At 45.9% G+C, this 22,049-nt stretch overlaps 3 protein-coding genes across 4 annotated transcripts; 1 reads left to right on the top strand and 2 right to left on the bottom strand.

The window, feature by feature from the left end:
• Nucleotides 1–8: 8 nt before the first annotated feature.
• On the bottom strand, nucleotides 9–4,412 carry psmc2 (proteasome 26S subunit, ATPase 2). The gene is made up of 12 exons (XM_049009758.1): nucleotides 4,221–4,412; nucleotides 4,005–4,042; nucleotides 3,794–3,875; nucleotides 3,594–3,693; nucleotides 3,173–3,304; nucleotides 2,206–2,278; nucleotides 1,983–2,078; nucleotides 1,624–1,788; nucleotides 1,436–1,523; nucleotides 679–881; nucleotides 483–579; nucleotides 9–306 (listed from the first exon to the last, which is right to left on the bottom strand). Exons 1-12 carry the CDS (start codon nucleotides 4,288–4,290, stop codon nucleotides 149–151), a joined length of 1,302 nt encoding a protein of 433 aa, XP_048865715.1. The 5' UTR covers nucleotides 4,291–4,412; the 3' UTR covers nucleotides 9–148.
• Nucleotides 4,413–4,648: 236 nt separating this feature from the next.
• On the top strand, nucleotides 4,649–17,590 carry dnajc2 (DnaJ (Hsp40) homolog, subfamily C, member 2). 2 transcript variants are annotated; one of them, XM_049005992.1, is made up of 17 exons: nucleotides 4,649–4,857; nucleotides 5,445–5,546; nucleotides 7,264–7,339; nucleotides 7,705–7,803; nucleotides 7,929–8,070; nucleotides 8,163–8,243; nucleotides 8,531–8,596; nucleotides 8,735–8,826; nucleotides 11,504–11,625; nucleotides 13,242–13,391; nucleotides 13,493–13,581; nucleotides 15,084–15,153; nucleotides 15,240–15,427; nucleotides 15,522–15,622; nucleotides 15,810–15,920; nucleotides 16,328–16,488; nucleotides 17,457–17,590. In XM_049005992.1, exons 2-17 carry the CDS (start codon nucleotides 5,514–5,516, stop codon nucleotides 17,526–17,528), a joined length of 1,653 nt encoding a protein of 550 aa, XP_048861949.1. In that variant the 5' UTR covers nucleotides 4,649–4,857; nucleotides 5,445–5,513; the 3' UTR covers nucleotides 17,529–17,590. The 2 variants fall into 2 exon arrangements, with proteins under 2 accessions (XP_048861949.1, XP_048861948.1); XM_049005991.1 differs by having other exon boundaries at nucleotides 5,356–5,546.
• On the bottom strand, nucleotides 17,554–21,322 carry pmpcb (peptidase, mitochondrial processing subunit beta). The gene is made up of 13 exons (XM_049005993.1): nucleotides 21,170–21,322; nucleotides 20,699–20,836; nucleotides 20,503–20,589; nucleotides 20,283–20,412; nucleotides 19,995–20,193; nucleotides 19,291–19,370; nucleotides 19,095–19,207; nucleotides 18,826–18,969; nucleotides 18,590–18,750; nucleotides 18,315–18,400; nucleotides 18,125–18,213; nucleotides 17,908–17,983; nucleotides 17,554–17,735 (listed from the first exon to the last, which is right to left on the bottom strand). The coding sequence occupies exons 1-13, from the start codon at nucleotides 21,251–21,253 to the stop codon at nucleotides 17,671–17,673; spliced, it is 1,452 nt and encodes a 483-aa protein (XP_048861950.1). The 5' UTR covers nucleotides 21,254–21,322; the 3' UTR covers nucleotides 17,554–17,670.
• Between the last annotated feature and the right edge of the window lie 727 nt (nucleotides 21,323–22,049).

Here is a 22,049-nt window from a genome sequence, read left to right as displayed (position 1 = left end):
CAGAGAAGTTATCTTTTTACATCTGTAGGATACAGATTTGATTTATTTGAGTGATATTTATACATGTTTCCCCACCGGGCATCATGGACAGACTACAGAAGCTGCCCAAAACCAAGTGACATACAAAACAAAAAGAACACAGACACATTTAGTTGTAGGTCATATATCTTGGGGTGGCGCTGAACTTCGCGTAGGACTTGATGACCTTGTTCACAGCTTCCAGGAAGTCCTTCTCTGTGGCAATTTTCCTGCGGGCCCGGATGGCAAACATCCCAGCCTCCGTGCAGACACTGCGAATCTCCGCACCTGCAAAAGCACCGACAGCCAATCAGACACGACCTCAGAACCCAACGGCATCATATGACCTTACCTCACCTCACTATGAATGTTCACAGTAGAGCAATTCGCCTGGACCACAGCAGCTAAATCCAAGGTACAGACAGTGCCACAGCAACAGGTGGGGCTCTTCTGAGCAAACTCACCTGTGCTGTTGGGGCAGAGGCGAGCCAGCAGCTCAAAGCGGATGTCCCTCTCGACACTCATGGAGCGGGCATGGATCTTAAAGATGTGTGTGCGACCCTATAACACAAACATGGCTTTACTTGCACACAATGGAACTCTTCTACTGTATAGATAAGTGCTCAACCTATGGAAGGGTCAGTGGATCTGTGGTCGAACCTCCAAATCGGGCAAGCTGAACTCAATCTTCCGATCCAATCGGCCAGGTCTCATCAGGGCTGGATCCAATGTGTCGGGTCGGTTGGTGGCCATTAGCACTTTAATATTACCCCTGGGGTCAAAGCCATCGAGCTGGTTGATGAGCTCCAGCATGGTCCTCTGGACCTCGTTGTCTCCACCAGCACCATCATCAAAACGAGCCCCTTGGAAAGACACTCAATCCTTAAAACATGTTCAGGAAGAAGCATCCTTCTCAATTAAATGTTGTTATAACCTGGATGAATGAGTGGCGATTACGGCGCATGTGCGATATAATATCGATGCGATATCGCCAAGCCCTAGGTCAAAAAAACTACAAAACTTTAAAAGGAAATTATAGCAAGACTCGAAGGTGGTGCACGTGTGTCTCCTCTCGCTTCGGAGTATGATATTGTCATTTATTTCATGTTTGTTGCTTCTGTATGTGTGCTTTTTGTATGTGTATTGGATTACATGGACTGTCAATGCTTTTTATCATCAGGTAGATTGATAAACAGGCAATCATTTGGAGGTCCGGAATGGATTAAATTCATCTTTTTCTTATGGGGAAATGTGACTTGGAACATATGTATACACACACACACAATATATTATATTATATATATATATATAATAATATATATATGTATATGTAATATATATATATATGACTGACAGCTAAGGTTATTGACCTACCCTACTTGTATGCTTTATGTATACTTGGTGAAAACAAACATACCTCCAATGGCATCAATTTCATCGAAGAAAATGAGGCAAGCCTTCTTGGTTCTGGCCATCTCGAACAACTCACGCACCATTCTTGCACCCTAGTGCCAAATATCAAAAAGACATCAGTCAGGGGAAAGCAAGCCCTACAGCACTTCACATCTTTTTGGGTTGTCTGACCCTGTGGTGAGCCCTGCTTACCTCTCCCACATACTTCTGCACCAGCTCGGAGCCGATGACGCGGATGAAGCAGGCGTCCGTGCGGTTGGCCACAGCGCGGGCACACAGTGTCTTGCCAGTGCCTGGGGGACCGAAAAGCAGGACGCCTTTGGGCGGCTCAATGCCCAGGTTGACGAATCGTTCAGGCTGAAGAAAGAGAGACCCGAGACATTTGGTGAACAAAAGCAATATATACAGCATCTGAAAATACATTCAATTTATGTATTTACAGAAACAGAATAAACCCAGAAGCAGTCCTCTCTACACTGGAAGCTCAGTCTTTAAAATGGTGCCTACATGCATCTGTCAGCCCAACCGTATAGAGATACTGGAATACATACATAGAGCAATGGTGTCTCAACCACTTCCCTCAGCTTCTCAATCTGCTCTTTGCACCCACCAACATCGCTGTAGGTCACATCTGGTTTCTCATCCACCTGTAAGACCAACAACTCATTGTAAATTGACACCTCATGTATGGACGCACAATGAAAGGAGTGCCCAACATGAAGCACAGCATGCAGGTCTGCAGTACATCAGGAGAGGCCTTCACCGAACTCTCACCTGCATCATGGTGACAGTTGGGTCAATCTTGGGAGGAAGAGGAATGTGAATCTGGTACTTGTTTCTGTCAACCCTGAAAGTTTAATTCACACAAATGACAAAAACATTTTTTCTTTGCTTCTTTTAAATCTATTGTTTTCATCATGCTTTAAATTTCTATTCTATGTATTTTGAACTAGAATTTTCTTTGCATTCTGTATTTTTGCTTATGTGTACTTTGAATGAACTCAGTGTACAAAAGGTGCTATATGAATAAACTTGCCTTGCTTAATGCAGCACACACTGCCCAATCACAAGTGATAAACAGTTCATCGGTCAGGTTAGGTCAGGTCGGTCAGCATGCACTGGTACACCTCAGCATCCTAGTTGGTGACCCCCCAGGCCGACCCTCCGGAAATGGCTGTCTACCTGCTGCAGCCAGCTGTTACATGGGCGTCCCCTTGGCCTGGTCCAGCTGCTCGGGTCCTCAGCAATGAGGATCAAGTGATCACCCTCAGGGAAACGCGCCACATGGCCGTAGTGCCGTAACTGACGCTCCCTCACAATGCAGGTAATGTGCCTCATTCAGGACTCCAGCAATGAGGATCCTGTGAGCCGGATCACCCTCAGGGAAACGCGCCACATGGCCGTAGTGCCGTAACTGACACTCCCTCACAATGCAGGTAATGTGCCTCATTCAGGACTCCAGCAATGAGGATCCTGTCTGCTGGATCACCCTCAGGGAAACGCGCCACATGGCCATAGTGCCGTAACTGACACTCCCTCACAATGCAGGTAATGTGCCTCATTTGGGACTCCCTGAGCAGCTGCTCGTTCGACACAAAGTCAAACCAGCGGTACCCAAGGATCCTCAGAAGAGGCTTAGAATTATTATTCTAAGCGCCTTCACATTAGATCTGTATTTACCTTATTCCTGTGATTTACAGAGGATGTTTTTAAACGTAGATATAAAAAACCTCAATCTCACCCAACTCTCATTCCTTCTTCAATGTCAGTGGGAGCAACCTGGTCACTCAAGTCCACCACAAACTTAGCAAACTGCTTCACATTGATTATGTACTTTGGATCTTCAGAATCAGCATTGATGATCTTGGTGCACCTATCAGTAAGAAGAATGGGAGAACAATTTCAGTTCAAAATGTACAGGTGCTATAACAACAGCCGTTTCAGGTCTTGAAATGTGCATTTCAGCAGTCAAAGTAGGACATTTACAATGAATACTGGTATACCTGCACCATGGCAGATTCACCTATCTGGGGGCCCTAGCATAGACACTCAGATGCTGCCAATTTAATCAACCGTTCCATGTTTCTTGAGGCAGGGTGGGGCCCTGATGTTTGCTGGGAGACCTAAGCATAAATGTACCCCTGTACTCAGGTCAGTCATACCTGGCCACCTGTAAGGGCTGTTCACTCTGCAGGGTCTGCTTATCTGCAGCCAAATCCCAAAGGGCTGGGGGGGCCAATCCCGTGTCTGACTCTTTAATGCCTGAAAAATAAACACACGTATTAAACTTTCAGCGGGTCTCCTTAACAATAGCAACTTAACTGTGCATTAAAAATTCTATAGGGTCCAATTGCGCAGTTACCAGTGAGTTCGTTGATTTTCTTGAGGAGTTGCTGAATGTCATCTTCCACTTGCTTGATCTGTCTAGAATACGTACTTTGACCCTGCAGAAAATAATAAACAAACGACATATAAACTTACAAATATTAGCTTACTGAAACACAATTCAGTTTTAAGTAACCGATGAAAAGCATTGGGAGAAGCGAACGCTGTACATTCAACATGTCACTTACATATGTCTTCAGGAGAGCGATGTCGCCTTCATCCAAAGCTAAAGTTACACGAGACGGAAGTTTCTAAATTAGTATAGTGCTGCGTTTAATATACAAAAACTAGCAACAATACACAACAAAACTGGCATTACTGATGGGAAAATATACACATTAATTTAACCTTTCTCGAAGGCAACATGCTAGCCAAATCTAGCTAATCAGTACGATTTATTTTACCTCTTATAGGTTTATCATCTTTTTCTTCTTCTTTGACTTTGCGCTGTTCAGTTCCCAAATAATCAGGCATTGTTTCGCTTTGAAAATGTAATCCTGTTCGATTTAACAAAATACAGATTCAGCTCTCACGTAGCTACCAAGGCGTTACAATTACACAGCAGGTTTAAGCACTTCCGTTGTCCAGGACTTGCCGGAAGTGAATGTCGGAAGCCTATTAACAGCGCACGTGCGCCCGATAAATAATTCAATGACAAAACGTACAACAAAATGCGTTTTTTTAAACGACTACATGGTAAATATGTACTATATTTAGGTGTTTATATAATTTTATAAGTTTGTAATATTTATAGTTCTCCTGAATAAATAATAGGAACTAATGGGAATCAAGGACAATAAATAGCAATGGCGAGCCCGGAAAAATAAAGATGTTACTCAAGCGGTTCTCTGCAAGGCGCTTGGTTATTGCAGGCCCATGTGGTGTAAACGTAAACCGGCCTTAGGTAGTAAATATATTTGAAAACGTTTTGTTTCTATAGGTGCACATCTGAATGGTCATTATTTGGAGTGAGTGAAAAGTTGGAAATGTTGAAGGAAGCGCTTGAAGGGCAAGTTACAGTTGTCTGTAACGTCATTGCTGGTAAGAACTGTCTCATGGAAATCTTGCTGATACTGACGTTTTAGCTAGCTAACCAAGAGCTCAGCATTGCTTTTTATCTTAGCCAGTATACTTGCTGTTATAAATGGATAAATGTTAGTAAAATTATGTACAAGTGACGATGTTCATGCCAAGTATGATTATTTTTTTCATTGTCAAATGTTCTGACATGTCTAAAGAATAGTTAACTCTCAGTTGTACACAGTTCACAGTTTAAACTCATTTTTTTTGTATTGTGTCGTGTAAAATGTAGAAAGATAAAATGTCACATATAAAAAATCCCTTTAATATCTAAAAGTTTTTAAGTCGGCTTTTGGCATGTGATTTTTTTAATGCATTGTACAACAGAAAATTCTTAACATTTCTCAGTGTTAAGTCTTGATCTTCCTAGGAGAATTAAAATATAAATTAGTTTTAAATATAGCCTGCATGATCACTGTGCAGACTACTCAGCCCTCTAATCGCAGCCCCAAACTACAGCCTCTGTGCAGTTCCAGGTGGAGCCGGTGGGTCGGTGGTTCGAGGCTTTCCTGAAGCGCAGGGACAGGAATGTGTCTGCCTCCTTCCAGGAGCTGGAGGAGGAGGAGGAGCTGGAGGAGGAGTCAGAGGATGAGGAGTTGCAGTTGGAAGAATATCCCATGCTGAAGACGCTGGATCCCAAGGACTGGAAGGTAATGGGAGTCAGGAATGCTGTTGGTTAGAGTAAAACACACAGTGGAGTGCTTATTTGTAGCGCTATACATGAGAAGGTCTTCCTTTGACATGCCCTCCAGTGACAGAAATGGGAAATCACCGTAAACAATGCTGACATGACTAAATCTATGTCTGTGTCCCACTGAGACTTTTTCAGTTTCAATATTCGACTATTTGGGGTCCCTCCCATACAGACTATCTAGCAATTAGAACACCCACTGGCATGGGATTGTTATAATTTCTATCTGCTGCTCGAGCACTGTGGCACGTTTCTACTTCCTTTCTTTGTTCATGTTATGGATTTGTTGGAATGATGAGACTGGTGGCACACATGGATTTATGTTTTAATCAACAGCCTAATATGTTTTGGAATAACGCATATTGCACATGCCCTCCACAAGTGCAGGATCACCCAACAGCACAGGGCAACACGCAGGCACCAGTTAATTACCTTGACATTATATTATATTGGTTATTTTATCTTACTTAATTACTGCTGTTTTAGGTCTTTTGTCCTATACATGCCATATATAGCACAATATGCACATATTTAGGAGTTAAGCACACATCTTCATTTAAATGAAACCACAGTGATATCCTGCCTTATTCCATGGCTGTGAATATCCTACCGGCCTGGTGGTTGAATTCACAAAGGGTGAATATGAGGTAGATTTGAACAGAAATCTATTTATTATATCTCAGTCGCCAATTATTTCTAAAGCTTCAACATTATGCCCTAAATTAAGGGCTAATTCTTTTCGGCTGTTTGGTTTTTATAGACGTGTCGTGTACAAGGTGGTAAGAAGATGGCCCAGTGCCAAAATGTGTCGGTCATTTGACATGCTTCCAATTAATCAATGAGAGTATATGCCTGAGAGTGCTTATTTTCTTTATTAATCCTTTGTTTAACTCACACGAAATGTTCTAGCTGAATTAAAGATGAATGGATTAGTAATCAGAGCCTCACCTATTGCACTCCATTCAAAGAGTCTATAATTCATGGCCAGCTGAACACACAGTTTCTGTAAGGTATTTATAACTTGGTTGGAATGCTGCTTTGTCACTTACCCGATCCGCCCGAACCCCCGATACATTCAGGTATACTAACCCTAACCCCCGATACATTCAGGTATACTAACCCTAACCCCCGATACATTCAGGTATACTAACCCTAACCCCCGATACATTCAGGTATACTAACCCTAACCCCCGATACATTCAGGTATACTAACCCTAACCCCCGATACATTCAGGTATACTAACCCTAACCCCCGATACATTCAGGTATACTAACCCTAACCCCCGATACATTCAGGTATACTAACCCTAACCCCCGATACATTCAGGTATACTAACCCTAACCCTTACCTGACTCGGGGGTCGACTCGAGCATCGCTGCTGCCCAGATAATTGCGAATGTGGATTTTTTTTCAGCGAGTATCCTAGTAGATATAAATAAGTATTCATGATTCCCCTCGTTTAAAACTCCTCATTGGATATTCATCCATTTTATATCCTTCTCTCTGCTCTGTCATGCACGCTGACTGACAAAATATAAAGGGGGTCTGTGACTGAATATTCAAATCGTCGCATTAGGGCAGCCCTAATTAAATCCAGTATCAAGATTCGGGGCATATTAAGTGTTTTTATGCACTTAATGAGTGTGTTGGTTGGTAAATGTCCTTCTTCTCCTAGAACCAAGATCACTATGCTGTGCTTGGATTGGCTCACTTGAGATACAAAGCAACTCAGAGGCAAATCAAAGCTGCTCGTGAGTGTTTAAAAATGTTGTTCTCTCTTTTGTTTGCTCATGTGTTGTACCTTCTCCTTAGCTGGGTCATTGTTGCCCTGTTTGGTTCAAATGCATCTTAAACCCTTTTTTACTGAGCACAACTGCTCCGATTCCGATAGAGTTCAGGGTTATTTTTTCCCAAAGCTCCCTTTGTCATTGTAGGATCTGTTTTTACAGACAACCTTTTGTGTAGAAATTCCTATCTGATAAATTGTCAAAGGTCGCAAAGCTTCTTTTGGGACTGGAAGTGGAAACTATTGGGTTAGAGGTAGAAGTATACTACCCCACCAATTGCTAGTGTGTCATCCGGACCTGATGCATTTTTTGATGGCTCTAACCACCAGATAAAGCCATGGTGTTGAAGCACCACCCAGACAAAAGGAAAGCGGCGGGAGAACAGATTGTGGAAGGAGACAATGACTACTTCACCTGCATCACTAAAGGTGAGGCTTCCTTCTACTTCACAGTAGCTTGTCGTTGATGCTGCTGATGGCTCCAGGTTATTTTAAAGAGGGGGAGATGTTGTGGAGGCTGCGTATTATTGCCTGTGTGTTTCCTGTGCCCACAGCTATAGAGATTCTGTCAGACCCCGTGAAGCGCAGAGCTTACGACAGCATTGATCCGACCTTTGACAACACCGTGCCCTCCAAGAGTGAGGGGAAGGAGAACTTCTTTGATGTATTTGTGCCCGTTTTCGAGAGAAACTCCAGGTAAGCCTTCGATGTAGACATGCCTCTGACAACACAGTACGCCAGGCCTGTGCACTTTCTTATCTTTCCGTTTCTTGGTTTTGTAATTTTAGATGGACCTCAAAAAAGCATGTCCCTAAACTAGGAAGTATGGATTCAACCTTTGAGGAGGTGGATAGTTTCTATTCCTTCTGGTGAGTTATATACAGCTGCATGTGTTGATACAGAGACAGATGGACCCGCCTGTTATTTTCTGCCTGCTCTTTTCGTGACACCATGGACTCTGCGTGTTTGGAGGTCACTTCTGCAGACTGGCAGCGGAGTCTTCAAATGTTGGCAGTGGGCACAGAACCTGTGTGCTGCTGTTATGTGCTAAAAGCAAACGGCATTGACCAAGGCACTAATGTAGACATGGCCTGGAGCAGTGTGCACCATAGGCCTCAGGGGATACGGCTGACGGTCTGCTCGTCGTGTCACTTAGGTATAACTTTGATTCCTGGAGGGAGTTTTCCTACCTGGATGAAGAAGAGAAGGAGAAAGCAGAATGGTGAGTGGCCATGAAACTGTTTAGACACTATAATAGTGATAGCTGTGATAATCAGCAAGATGCATTTTGGGAGCTTTAAGGTGAAAAATATAAATATTCTGTCCCTTTTTTAAAAATAAATATGTGAAATAAAACCAGCCGAGATGAAAGAAGATGGATCGAGAAGCAGAACCGGGCATCGCGAGCGCAGAGGAAGAAGGAGGAGATGAACAGGATACGGACACTCGTTGGTATGACTTATTTTGCCTTTTCGTGGTATGAACCCGGGTAGACCTGCCTTTCTTCTCATCTGTCCATCCAGCCATCCATTTTCTGCCACTTATCCATGGTCAGGTTACAGGGGCAAGAATCTAAGCAGGAATGGCCAGACCTCCCTCTCCCCAGCCACCTCCTCCAGCTCCTCCGGGAGAATACCAAGGCATTCCCAGGCCAATCAAGAGATATAATCTCTTCAGCGTGTCCTGGGTCTGACCTTCTCCTGGTTGGACATGCCCAAAAGACCTCCCCAGGGAGGCATCCAGGAGGCATCCTATGTAGATGCTTGAACTACTTCAACAGGCTCCGTTCAATGTGCAGAAAGAGCGGCTCTACTTTGAGCTCCTTCTGAGTGTCTGAGTTCCTCATCCTATCGCTAAGGCTGAGCCCAGACACCTTGAGAAGGAAGCTCATTTCTGCTGCTTGTATCCGTGATCTCATTCAGAGCATGTGACTACAGGTCTCTCTTCGGTGCATTACTGCCGATGCGCCACCGATCTACCTGTCGATTTCACGCTCCCTTCTTCTCTCACTCGTGAACAAGACCCTGAGATACTTAAATTCCTCCACTTGAGGCAGCAACTCATCCCCCACCTGGAGAGGGTAATCCACTCTTTTTCCAATCAGGAACCAGGGCCTCAGACTTGGTGTTGGCCCAGATGAGCAGACCCTGTACTCCATACTCCAGAAGTCCCCCCCCCCCACAGGACCCCCTGAGGGACACCATGATACGCCTTTTCCAAGTCCACAAAACACATGTAGACTGGTTGGGCAAACTCCTATGAATCCTCCAGTATCCTTGTGAGGGTGATGAACTGGTCCAGCATTCCATGATCAGGACAAAATCCACATTTTTCCTCCTGGATCCGAGGTTCGACCAACAGACGGACCCTCCTCTCCAGTACCCCAGCATAGACCTTCCCATGGAGGCTGAGGAGTGTGATCCCCCTGAAGATGGAATACATCCTCTTGTCCCCTATATTAAAGATTGGACTGGCAGATTGGGGTGGGGGTCCCAAAGGCACTGGTGCCGAACTGAGGGGCTATAAGTGTAGCTGTGGCCAAAAGTTTTGAGAATAACATATTAATTTTCACAAAGTCTGCTGTTTTTATAATGGTAATTTGCATAAACTCCAGAATGTTATGAGGAGTGACCAGATGAATTGAAATTAATTGCAAAGTTCTCTTTGCCATGAAAATGAACTTAATTACAAAAAAACCCATTTCCACTGCATTTCAGTCCTGCCACAAAAGGGCCTGTTGACAATATCAGTGATTCTCTCATTATCACAGGTGAGAGTGTTGAGGAGGACAAGGCTGGAGATCATTCTCATGCTGATTGAGTTAGAATAGCAGGCTGGATGCTTTAAAAGGAGAGTGGTGCTTGAAATCTTCCTCTGTTAACCATGGTTACCTGCAAGGAAACACACACAGTCATCATTGCTTTGCACAAACAGTTTCACAGACAAGTATATTGCTGCTAGTTTGCACCTTAAATCAACCATTTATTGGATCATCAAAAACTTCAAGGTGAGAGGTTCAGTGGTTGTGAAGAAGGCTTCAGGGTACTCAAAGTCCAGCAAGCACCAGGACCGTCTCCTAAAGTCGATTCAGCTGCAGGATTGGGGCACCACCAGTGCAGAGCTTGCTCACGAATGGCAGCAAGCAGGTCTGAGTGTATCTGCATGCATAGTGAGGCAAAGCCTTTTGGAGGATGGCCTGGTGTCACAAAGGGCAGCAAAGAAGCCACTTCTCTCCGTGAAAAACATCAGGGACAGACTGATATTCTGCAAAAGGTACAGGGACTGGACTGCTGAGGATGGGGGTGAAGTCACAAAACATCGACATTTTGGGTCCATGGCCAGGAAACTCCCCAGACCTTAATCCCATTGAGAACTTGGTCAATCCTCAAGAGGCGAGTGGACGAATAAAACCCCAGAAATTCTGACAAACTCCAATAATTATTTATGCAATAGGCTGCCATTAGTCAGGAATTGCAGAGGTCTTGGAAAAGAAGGGGCAGCACTTAAAATATCGACTCATAAACTTAATGTAATTGTCAATAAAAGTGTATGACACTTATGAAATGCTTGCAATTATACTTCAATATACCACAGAAATATCTGACAAAAAGATCTACAAACACTGAAGCAGCAAAGTTTGTGAAAACCAATACTCTCAAAACTTTTGGTCATGACTGTAGACCCACCTGCCCAGCGCCTCTCACTATGGGCAACTCCAGAGTGGAATCGAATCCAGCTGTGTGCTGAGCTGAGCCGAGCCAGACTACATCTAGTCGGTATCTCCCTACCTCCCGCACCAGCTTAGTCTCCTTTCCCACCAGAGAGGTTGCGTTCTATATATGTACCTATAGCCAGATTTTGTTGGTGATGATTGGTACTCCGAGGACCCTGCCTGGGAGCTAAGCTAACAGCTGGTCATATTGAACTAGTGAGGTATTCACTCCTGGTCTTTCCCAGCACTGCACTGAGGCTTCTCCTCTGTGACGACCTGGGACTTGCAGGTGGGGGTTAGCAAGGTCATAGTGCAGGTCCAATAGCGTTGCCTTTCAAGGTGGGGGGTGTGTGATTGGCCGGTGGACTGGGGTTGTATGTGTTTAAGGTGTCACTTGCTCTTGCTACCCTGCTTCAGATACAGCATACAGCTGCGATCCGAGAATAAGGAAGTTCAAGGAGGACGAAAAAGCCAGGAAGGAGTCGGAAAAGAAAGCCAAGGCTGAGGCCAAGCGGAAGGAGCAGGTGGAGCGAGAAAAGGTCTGTGGGTTGGGGTTGGGGTGTGGCATCGGGGCTCAGTGTCTCTGCATTCTGAGGGTCAAGCAGGAAGTTACACAAATAATAACATTTCAGGGTCTTCTAATGACAGGTTGCTTTGGGGTTTGAAGGTTGTACCGTGAAACAGGTGTACTGGCCTAACGAGGTTTCTCGAGGCTTCTGAGTTTTGTTATGAATTGATTTCATTACAATTCATAGCTCAGTTTTAAATGGGGTATATTACCTTGGTGATTTGTGGTGCACGCCTAACCCGGTTGGAGCAGGTTTAATTGCAGGCTTTCAGCTTAAAACAGGTATATGTCCTGCCCTTCCACCAGAAACTTATATATGAACCACCCTTTCACCAAAACACATACTTGCCTAAGAACAGCCTCGACTAAATGGTTAGGATGGGTGATACCACTGATTTTTCTTTTCAGTCTGATACCAAGCAGTGCAAAGGGTTTTATTTTGATCCCGATACTGATATTTGGTGCCGGTTCCTTTCCATCCAGTTTTCAGAGAGCCAGGATGCTGACGATAAGGTTTGCCAAGCGAGGCGGCTATTGGTTACCTCCTGCCTATCACCTAGTGCCTTTTAGTTTGCGGTATTGACTCCACCCCATTTATGCGTATGTGCATGGACACATCTTGAGTTAATTCACAGATAACCACTTTTATAGTCCCGCTTAATGCATCACCCTGCAGCCAGGTTTAGTTAACCCAGCTCTGTCAAGATAACTTTGGGTATATACGACTCGCTTCATAGTACATGGGATGGAATGGTGGCTCTGAGCTTAGGGATTTGTGCCAGCAACTGGAATCCTGTGAATGCCCACAGTGATTCTACTCCATTGGGCCCTTGAGCAGGAACCTTAACCTTCAATTGCTTCATCCTGGGTATGATGTTAATCTACATCCAGCCCTATAAGGAGGTCCTCCAACTTACAGGGAATAACTTGGGGATTGCTGGCAGGATTGGCACTCCAATCCAGAAAACCGGAAAAAACTTCACACTGGTCCATTTGGACTAGTGTTGTGCTGAGGTATTACCCATCACATGGCTGCTCATCCATGAGGGGGTTCGTTATGTGGTGGGTGCAGGAACACCTGTAATCGGTGCACGCTCTTTACGCACTGTGATCGGTGCACACTCCTTACGCACTGTGATCGGTGCACACTCCTTACGCACTGTGATCGGTGCACACTCCTTACGCACTGTGATCGGTGCACACTCCTTATGCACTGTGATCGGTGCACGCTCCTCACCTCTCATAGTACACCCCATTGGTTAAATGAGTTTAATTGTTGTTTTGCGTGGTGATGTTTTTAATGCGTGGGGGTCTGTGTCACATCACAGCTTGGACCCAAAAGTGTGACACACTGCAAGGAGTTTGCCAGGGAAACACTGTAGGTTCTTCTAACTTGAGGGATTCAGTATTGTTTGTTTTTTCTCTCACTTGTCTATCAATTCAAAAAACTGATCTCGCGTCACACGTACATCAGCTCAGCCGTCATTTCAAACCCCTCGGGCTGCCATCACGCAATCATAGCTGCACGTTTCCGGTGTACTGCCGCCCTCTTCGGCACTGACGGAACACGACCGTTCTCCCTGGCAGGCCAGGCAGGCGGAGGTGGAGGCGGCAAGACAGGCTAAGGAGAAGGAAGAGGAGGAAGCCAAACAGGCCGCTCAGCAGGCCAAGAAGGAGAAGGAGGTACAGAAGAAGGCCATCAAGAAGGAGCGGCAGAAGCTGAGGACCAGCTGCAAGGTGAACCGGCAGCCCCCAGAGAAGGCAACCTGCATTTCACACCTTCTTCCCCTCTCGTCTGCTTAATGTGCTCAATGCGCTTATTTATTTGCTGTTTGTAGAACTGGAATTACTTTTCTGATAATGAGGCAGACAGTGTGAAAATGATGGAAGAGGTGGAAAAACTCTGTGATCGTCTAGAGCTAATGAGGTAAGAATAGCCGATTTTTTTTTTTTTTTTTTTTTTTTTTTTTTTTTTTTTTACCAATATATTTTCAAGTGGGTAGTACTTGTCCCATTGGTGCGAGGTTTGCAAGTCCTCCACGTACTGTGTAGGTGGTCTCAGGGTAGTCTTCTCTCTGAGTGGCATGTACGATGTATGTCTGTGTCTTGTAGCGCAACCAATTTGATCAGAAAATAGGGTTAATCACCAGGTAGAATTCTACTAGACACTACAGCCATATGGTTGTAAAATCAGTGTCTCAACACCCCACAGGAAAGCAAACAAACATATATTTAGCCAGAAAAAGGGGAAAAATTATTGTTAACTCACGATTCAGTTGAAAACAGATATAAACCGACAGCAGTCTGACAATGTATTAACCAGGGCTCTCAGATCACAACTTAAATTTGTGTCAGAGATTACAGCAATCAAGAATAATTAATGTTCTAAACTTCTAAAGCTTTGAAATTGTACCATGCAGTCTCTTAAAAATTTAGGAGACAGACTGTCAACAAAAATAATTCACTCACACAGAAATCAATGGAGGGAGTATATAACAAAAAATAATTAAATTTTATACTTAAATGACATGAGAGCGTAAACAGGGGCCTAGGAAGATTGTGGCGTGGTTAATGATGGGTTACCCACGCAGAAGTAGGAGCATCAGCGAAAATAGGAAGAGAGCCTTGACAACACCAGACGCCATCAGCAATTCAGTCTGAAGGTTTCTAACAACAGAAACTTTGACACCCTTCAGATGTGCTGTATCAATCTAGTCAGTCCAATGCCTGTAGTGGATCCTCGCAGTCACAGCAAGGTTTACTCCTAAGATAAAATCCGTAGACAAAAAAACAGAAGTTGACTTTATGTAACCTCCTACAGTCTGTGTGTGTTTGTTCTCTGATGGACTGGCACCCTGTCCAGGCTGTACCCCAGCCTTGTGCCCTGTGATGGACTGGCACCCTGTCCAGGCTGTACCCCAGCCTTGTGCCCTGTGATGGACAGGCACCCTGTCCAGGCTGTACCCCAGCCTTGTGCCCTGTGATGGACTGGCACCCTGTCCAGGCTGTACCCCAGCCTTGTGCCCTGTGATGGACTGGCACCCTGTCCAGGCTGTACCCCAGCCTTGTGCCCTGTGATGGACTGGCACCCTGTCCAGGCTGTACCCCAGCCTTGTGCCCTGTGATGGACTGGCACCCTGTCCAGGCTGTACCCCAGCCTTGTGCCCTGTGATGGACTGGCACCCTGTCCAGGCTGTACCCCAGCCTTGTGCCCTGTGATGGACTGGCACCCTGTCCAGGCTGTACCCCAGCCTTGTGCCCTGTGATGGACTGGCACCCTGTCCAGGCTGTACCCCAGCCTTGTGCCCTGTGCTGCCTGGGATAGGCTCCAGGCCACACTATGACCAGGATGGATGGATGGGAGTCTGTGACAGCTGTCTGGCTGTGTTCTGACTTTCTTTCTGGTGTGCCTCCCTCCTCACCCATCAGTCTGCAGTCGCTGAACGAGGTGATGCTGTGTGGCTCCAAAGAGGAGGCCAAGGCTGCTGTGGAGAAGCAGGTGAGTACAGACGTGTTGCAGCATCACATGCAGAGCAGTGACCCCTCCCATGCAGCTGACCACGCTTCTTTGGGCCCCGACACCAGATCCAGGAGGTGAACACACAGCTGCTGCAGGAACGGGAGGCGGAGCTCGCAGCTCGACAAGCTGCCCGAGGGGCGGAGCAAGGTGGAGGCGGGGGAGGGGCTGGCAGCGGCAACAAAGGCTGGAACGAAGATGAGCTACAGCTGCTGATTAAAGCCGTGAATCTTTTCCCGGCAGGCACCAGCGCCAGGTGGGGAGACCCTGCCTGGTTTGGGATGGTGGCATTGAGGGGCCCAGGACACGCAAATCAGTATCTGTACTGTGCCTTTGTTTGCCGTTTATAGATGGGAGGTGATCGCCAACTACATGAACTTGCACTCCACCAGTGGCATCAAAAGGAATGCCAAAGATGTCATCAATAAGGCCAAGAATCTGCAGAAGCTTGGTGAGTCTTGGGGGCAGTATGTGGCTTGGTCTGAAGAAGACCCATAACCTCCAGGGACTGACTGACCATGCGATAAAAGTGTTTGCTTAATATGTAAATGTAGGTTGAGATGCAGAGGAGCCTTACAACCATCATGTTCTTGGCTAATTTTTAGCTAGGATTGTGCTCACATTTGCTACGTCTTCAGATCCCCAGCAAAAAGATGAGATCAACAAGAAAGCTTTCGAGAAGTACAAGAAGGAGCATGTGGCTGTTCCTGCCACCGCAGACAACGCAGCGCCTTCAGAGAGATTTGACAGTACGTTGAAATGTTGTTGCTGCTCGCAGTGCGACTTGCAGAACCCTGAGGCACTGTGGACTTTGAGACATTCGCGTTGCCAAAGTGCAGCTTTGGACATTAGCTGCCTCCCCTTAGGGAGAAGCTCGCGTGTCCTCAAGGAGCTCAATCAAATCAGCCACCCCAAGATGACGAACTTAGAGAGATGGGAGATAACCAATCCCCTATATGTGCAGACTCCTAAACGACAGCAGCTTTTGATTTTAAATCTACGATATCAGAATTTTACTTAGCTTAATGATGTTAGTATAGTTTTATTGTGCTTTTAACAATGGTCTTTACGAACCTGTGATGTTGCTGAGGTAAATGAACTGTTGCTCTGTGATTTGCTGTTTCTGTTTGCTGAGAAATCCTCCTTTTTTGTCCAGCATCTGGCACAGATATTAGCTCAGCAGCCTGGACGACAGAAGAACAGAAGCTTCTAGAGCAGGCCCTGAAGACCTTCCCAGTGAGCACCCCGGAAAGGTGGGAAAAGATCGCTGCTACTGTTCCGGGTCGCAGCAAGAAGGACTGCATGAAACGATACAAGGTGAGGGGGGGGGCCTTCGGGCCGTATGCGGCCACGAGACATTTCACATGCAAAAAAGGAACTCAAAAGTACAAAGAAACTGCCAGAAGGCAGGTCTCACTAAAAATTGTGATTTATCTCGTGATAAAAGTGAGGCTGTGTATTAGCAAGATTCTGGCATTAAAACTCATATTTAGATATTGCAATACTGGTGATATATTCTGATTTTCTTAAACCTAATATTAAGAACATTGTCACAGTATAAAGACACCACCATAATGAATAAAATAGGAGTTAAAAAGTTTAGTCCTTTATGCAATCAGAACAGGGAGATCTGCATTTGCATTTTTTACAGTCCCTGTAACATCGTAGCACAACTTTTTGCGCAGAGCAAAGGAATAAACATTTGCATATAAGTAAAACAAAAAAAGGTTGTCAAAATGAGCCCACCCTTCACGTTACTTCCTGTTTTAGTTCACGCCGTTACATTACAGTGGAAGTGTTAATGAATTTTTTAATTAGGTGATTAGTGGTCATTGTTGACACACCACAGCGAAATGTGTTCTCTACATTTAACCCAAATGTGACATAGCAGGGGGCAGCGCTTGAGGGTGGTACCTTGCTGGTTGTGGGTTTGAACCGGAAATCTTTGAATTACAAGTGCGCTTCCCTATCCATTAAGCCACCACTGCCCCAATGGTGGGAAAAAAGATTACAACACTATCAAGAGGTCAGGCGTTTAAAAACCACTAAGTGAACTACTGTCTGCCACAATTCCTTGCGTTTAAACTATTAACTAGAAATGCATAGTGTTTTTGAGAATCAATACACTATTTCAAAATCTCACGAGAGGTTAGTGTGATACAGCCCTCGATGGGGAAGCTCCCCAGTGCGCAGGCCAGCCACCTGGGGCCTTTAATGATGCCGTTTCTTCTGGCAGTTCCACGTCAGTATTCGGATGGCTAACTAGCCCTTCCTCTGCCTTTCAGGAGCTGGTGGAGATGGTCAAAGCCAAGAAGGCGGCCCAGGAACAAGTAACAACTGCTAAGAGTAAAAAATGACCAGAATAAACCCCCCAACCCTTAATCATCTTTCTTTTAAATGTTGTTGCATTGTCTTTATTTTATAATAAAAGTGCAAATAAGTTACAAGACTCCTTTTTGACCCAAAGTGTATCACTGCTGTGGTGCCTGGCTTGCAGCCTCAGCCCCGGAGCCAGTACATGCCGCTTCGAATCTGCTGGTAGTCTGGCAGGTGCTCTATGGGACCTGAAAGAAGAACCAAGATAGCATCTGTACCTCCTCCTGCCATCACAGGCACACAGTCAGAGCTCACTAAGCCTGTGACCACCGTGCTAAAGGAACACAGGCACTCAAGCGGAGGTAAACGTTGTGCTTTATGTGCTGCTTATCTACAGTTATTGTAAACAAAGTAACATACCGACTGCGGCAAGAGCAGGGGGTTTATTGTAAATGTATCTGGTGCAAACGTCCTTGATGGTCTGTGCATCGATGGCCTGTAACATAAGCAGTAGTTTCAGTCACTAATAAGTTGCTATCTGAGGATACTTCAGGTCCATGCTGCTGGTGGGTGCTTACATTAGTCTTAGGCATGCCCATGAACCCCCCCCCCCCCCCCCATGGTAGCTGGCACTTACGTCGATCCTGGCCTCCAGCTCATGAAGGGGGATCCTGCGGCCATAGCACAACATCTGCCTGCCAATGTCCTCACAGATGGGGGTGGAGCCTGGCAGCAAGGGGAAGAGAGGGAAGGGTCCATTCAGTAAGGAGAGGGGTGGTGGTTTGGGAGACCCCTCAAGCTCGTCTGGTCTCCCCGACTCCACTCACCGTCCAGATGCAGCAGCATGTTGGTCTTCAGCAGATTCTTGGCCCTAGCCACTTCACCCTCGGTGACATCAGTGCAGAGAGACATCCTGGATGGGAGGGGAAGCTTCAGTGTGATGCCTTCCAGGGAAAAAGTCTAACAAATGCTTCCATGGTCCCCCTTTTCCCCTTAGTTTGGCTGGGCCCCATTAGTTTCAGATTGGTTCTGTCTAGCCGACAGTTACCAGCTGATAAAGGAACGTGCCACTTGTGAAACGGAGGGAATGTTCTGCGCTCACCATTCACGCTGGGCAAAGTGCAGCATGTCCGCTACTGTCACAGGCTCACACACCATGTAGAGGCCCCAGAGGCCGGTGTCTGTATAGCATGTGTTGAAGGACTGGAAGCTGTGGCAGAGGCTGCCCTGGCACGCCATCTGAGCCAGTTTACTAGAGAGGTTCTGGGGGAGGCAGTGGATGTCAGCCGGTGGAAAAAATCAACTAGGGAAGTCAGCCTACGAAGGACGGCTGCTCACCACGCCCCCACCAAAGGAGCGGTCCCAGTTGCCGATGAGCGTGTTGGCCACCATCAGCGGGATGGTGTCAGGGTGTGACCAGCCCACTGCCTCCACGGCCACAGCAATGTGCGCCAGGGGCATCTTGTCGTCACGCACGCGGATCTGTGGAGCAGTCGCTGCGTTAGCTGGAATGCTGCAAGTGCTCCTCCGTGGTCACACCACCACACACCATTAACAACATCAGAAACCATATATGTGTTAGGGAAGGACCTGAAGCACCCCCTCACCTCGCTGCCGGTGAAGGTGCACGGGGGCAGGGTCGGGGGCTCACCCTTGTACCTCTCGGGCAATCTGCCAAAGTGATACGTCGCCAGGTCGATGAGCTCGTTATGTGAAACCCCTGGACAGAGAGTCAGCTTCAGTGTGACGATGTCGACACGTGTAACGTGCTTAACGGGATTGTTGAACGTGCCAGACACTCACCTCCTGCAGCGGCTAGGACAATCCTGGGGCCTTTATAGTGTGTTGTGATGTATTCAACCAGATCAGTCCGGTTTATAGTTCTGTCGGAAGCAAGAGATGCCAAGTGAGGTATCGCTGAGATATTGGTGATGTCTGATGCGGGATCATTGTGGGGAAACCTCTGAGCCAATGGCACACGGAGCTGAATGTTAAGACTGCGGTGCTCCTATGATCTAAACATGATTTTGCATGTGAAAAACAGGAACACTACAATGTCAACACCAAATTTCTTGAGCCTGGCTGATCATGACGAATCAAGCTGATTCCTACAGGTAACAGAACAGCATCTAACAGACCACTAACTGTCACAATAGCTACACCAGCGAAACAGTTATGAGCAGAATTGTAATCTGCAAGACTCTGGCCATGAAGGACCAATGGAGGAGACACTGATACAAACAAAAGCGTGTCAGATGAATGTAGAAGTGAAAAGAGTGGCTCCTGGAATGTGGAAAATGTCTGGGAAGCAAATTCCCATGCAACTGGGCAGATACAAACAGAAGATAAAATGCCGTCTGAGGAGAAATACTTGTAATCTGATGAAAAGTGGTAATGTATAATGGACTGGTGAGCCCAGCTGAATATAACTTTGCATATTGCAGCCTTTTGTGGTTGATAATGGACAGTCGCTTTGAAGGCAGAGACCACACACAAGGGGGCCGTACTTGATGTTTTCTGTGGGTCCGAGAATAGTTCTGCCGAGGGCTGTGTCCTGGTACGCCGTGGCGTGGAGGTAGTCAAACACCACTTCCTGCAGGTTGGTCTCCACCTCCTGCATTTCCCGAAGGATGACCCCCCGCTCACGCTCAATCTCTGCCTCCCCCAGTGTGCTGTTTTGGATGATGTCGGCCAGGATTTCCACCGCTACAGGGCATGAGAGCGGAGGCAGTGACGCAGAAGCGGCAGGGCACCATGAGCTCAATGAGACAGCAACCTTGTAAGAGCAGCAGTACCTCTTGGGAGGTCCTTAGAAAAGGCCTTGGCGTAGTACACAGTCTGCTCCCGCGACGTGTACGCGTTCAGGTGGGCCCCCATGTTCTCGATCTCCAGCTCAAGGTCTAGCTGTGAGCGCTTTCTTGTGCCCTCCAAATAAAGTCACGAGTCAGTAACACCAATAACAAAAACCACTTCAAGCCCGATTTATGAGCTCAGGAGACCTTGAAATATACCCACCTTAAAGGCCATGTGCTCCAGAAAATGGGCTGTACCATTATTCTTTTCATTTTCATATCGGCTTCCAGCATCTATCCATAGACCCACCTGTATGGGCAGAGATCCAAGCAGCCTTCTAGTACACTGACAGTGTACTACATAAAAGCCACCATCCGAGATCTACTATTCGGGGTCATAAGCATGCCAGTCCACCCACCGTGCACGTGGACAGACCCGAATCCTCGGACGCCACCCGCAGCCCGTTTTCCAGCGTGGTCACCTTGGTTTCGGGTACGTTCAAAACCACCTGGTGAGCGGCCTGCGTAGCTCCATGTCTCTTTGACACGATGATGGGCTGTAAACATGACGAGTGACGGGCATGTTATATTACTATAAGCAAAAACACACCGTCATGCTTACAAAGGCAAACAGTTATGCAAAGTCACTATGATATTACACGACACGATCAGCATTTCTAAGTTAAAACGAATGTATCTATTGTTTTTTTAGTAGTCATCGGCAATTAGGGAAAAATTAGGGAAACATGATAAATTATTTTAAATGCGAAAGCTTAATTATGTAACTAACTAGCACTGTAACCAGGATATTTGACCAGGTCGCCTCATTCAGAAATCAAAAATTCCGCTTGTAATACTAAACCCTTCAGCCAAAACAGCCGTGTGCGCACCCTGGTCACAGAACATATCTTCAGCAAGTTATCCCGAAGCAAGTATTTTCCGGCAAGTCCGAGACGCTGCAACACCGCCGCCATGCTGTTTATTAGACAGGCTCCGGATACTCATATGTTAATTTGCGTAAATGACGCAAGAGCGTAGCGCCCCCCGCGCGGAATCACGTGGACGTGTGGGCGGTACTCAGCGCGCACGCGTCCTTCAGTGGGTGTATCCCAAGCGTCACGTGCAATTTCGCTCCACTGGGAGTGTAGTGCACGTAGGTAATTTAAGTAATACTTAACGCCGTAACTCTTTATGTGATTACCTAAATACTCCGTGATTTTGTTCTGTGCTGGAGAGAACTGCTATTGGTTTTCATGACTATGGAGAAGCGGAATGCTGTTATTTTACTTGCCAAATTTCAGAGTCATAAATAAAAGCTTCGTAATAGTAAACTTTCTTTTTTTACAGCTTTTTAAAATGTAAGTTAAACTGCACTAATTGTTAAGCTGTCCACAAACTCTAAACCTGTAAAAACTATGGCGAACAGTTGAATTTGTAAATGTACATTGTCCCCTGCATGTTCTCCTATTTTCTTATTTGCTGTCATTGGTTGGTGTTCATGCCGTTTTTACATTGTAATAATTCAAGAAAAAAAATAACGCCACTTTGTATGCTTACAGGAACTATTAACTTTTTTTTTTTATAGTCACAGTGAATTTACTAACGTGGCTTTACAGTCAAATATATTACAATTGTTAAAGGCCCGTTTTGGTCTCTGCCCAGAGGCGTACATAAAAACACAATAACTCCCTATACATAAAACATCAAGCCTTTGTATAAAAATATCAGTATACTACATTATTAACTAGAACAATAAAGAGCTTCTCACCT

The sequence above is a fragment of the Brienomyrus brachyistius genome, chromosome 1 (genome assembly GCF_023856365.1).
Source record: "Brienomyrus brachyistius isolate T26 chromosome 1, BBRACH_0.4, whole genome shotgun sequence".
Classification (NCBI taxonomy): Eukaryota; Metazoa; Chordata; class Actinopteri; order Osteoglossiformes; family Mormyridae; genus Brienomyrus; species Brienomyrus brachyistius.
This window is presented reverse-complemented; position numbering and strand designations above follow the sequence as displayed.

Bases quoted from the DNA above. Each gene is read 5' to 3' on its own strand.
- dnajc2 (XM_049005991.1), top strand. From the start codon at position 4,803: ATGTTGAAGGAAGCGCTTGAAGGGCAAGTTACAGTTGTCTGTAACGTC. The intron at 8,827-11,503 runs GTATGACTTATT...ACCCTGCTTCAG, and splicing joins CAGGATACGGACACTCGTTG to ATACAGCATACAGCTGCGAT. The intron at 13,582-15,083 runs GTAAGAATAGCC...CTCACCCATCAG, and splicing joins GATCGTCTAGAGCTAATGAG to TCTGCAGTCGCTGAACGAGG.
- psmc2 (XM_049009758.1), bottom strand. From the start codon at position 4,290: ATGCCTGATTATTTGGGAACTGAACAGCGCAAAGTCAAAGAAGAAGAA. The intron at 3,876-4,004 runs GTAAGTGACATG...TATTTTCTGCAG, and splicing joins TCGCTCTCCTGAAGACATAT to GGTCAAAGTACGTATTCTAG. The intron at 580-678 runs GTTCGACCACAG...TTTGTGTTATAG, and splicing joins TCAGCTTGCCCGATTTGGAG to GGTCGCACACACATCTTTAA.
- pmpcb (XM_049005993.1), bottom strand. From the start codon at position 21,253: ATGGCGGCGGTGTTGCAGCGTCTCGGACTTGCCGGAAAATACTTGCTT. The intron at 20,837-21,169 runs GTGCGCACACGG...TCATGTTTACAG, and splicing joins AGATATGTTCTGTGACCAGG to CCCATCATCGTGTCAAAGAG. The intron at 17,984-18,124 runs GTAAGTGCCAGC...CTTATGTTACAG, and splicing joins AGCTGGAGGCCAGGATCGAC to GCCATCGATGCACAGACCAT.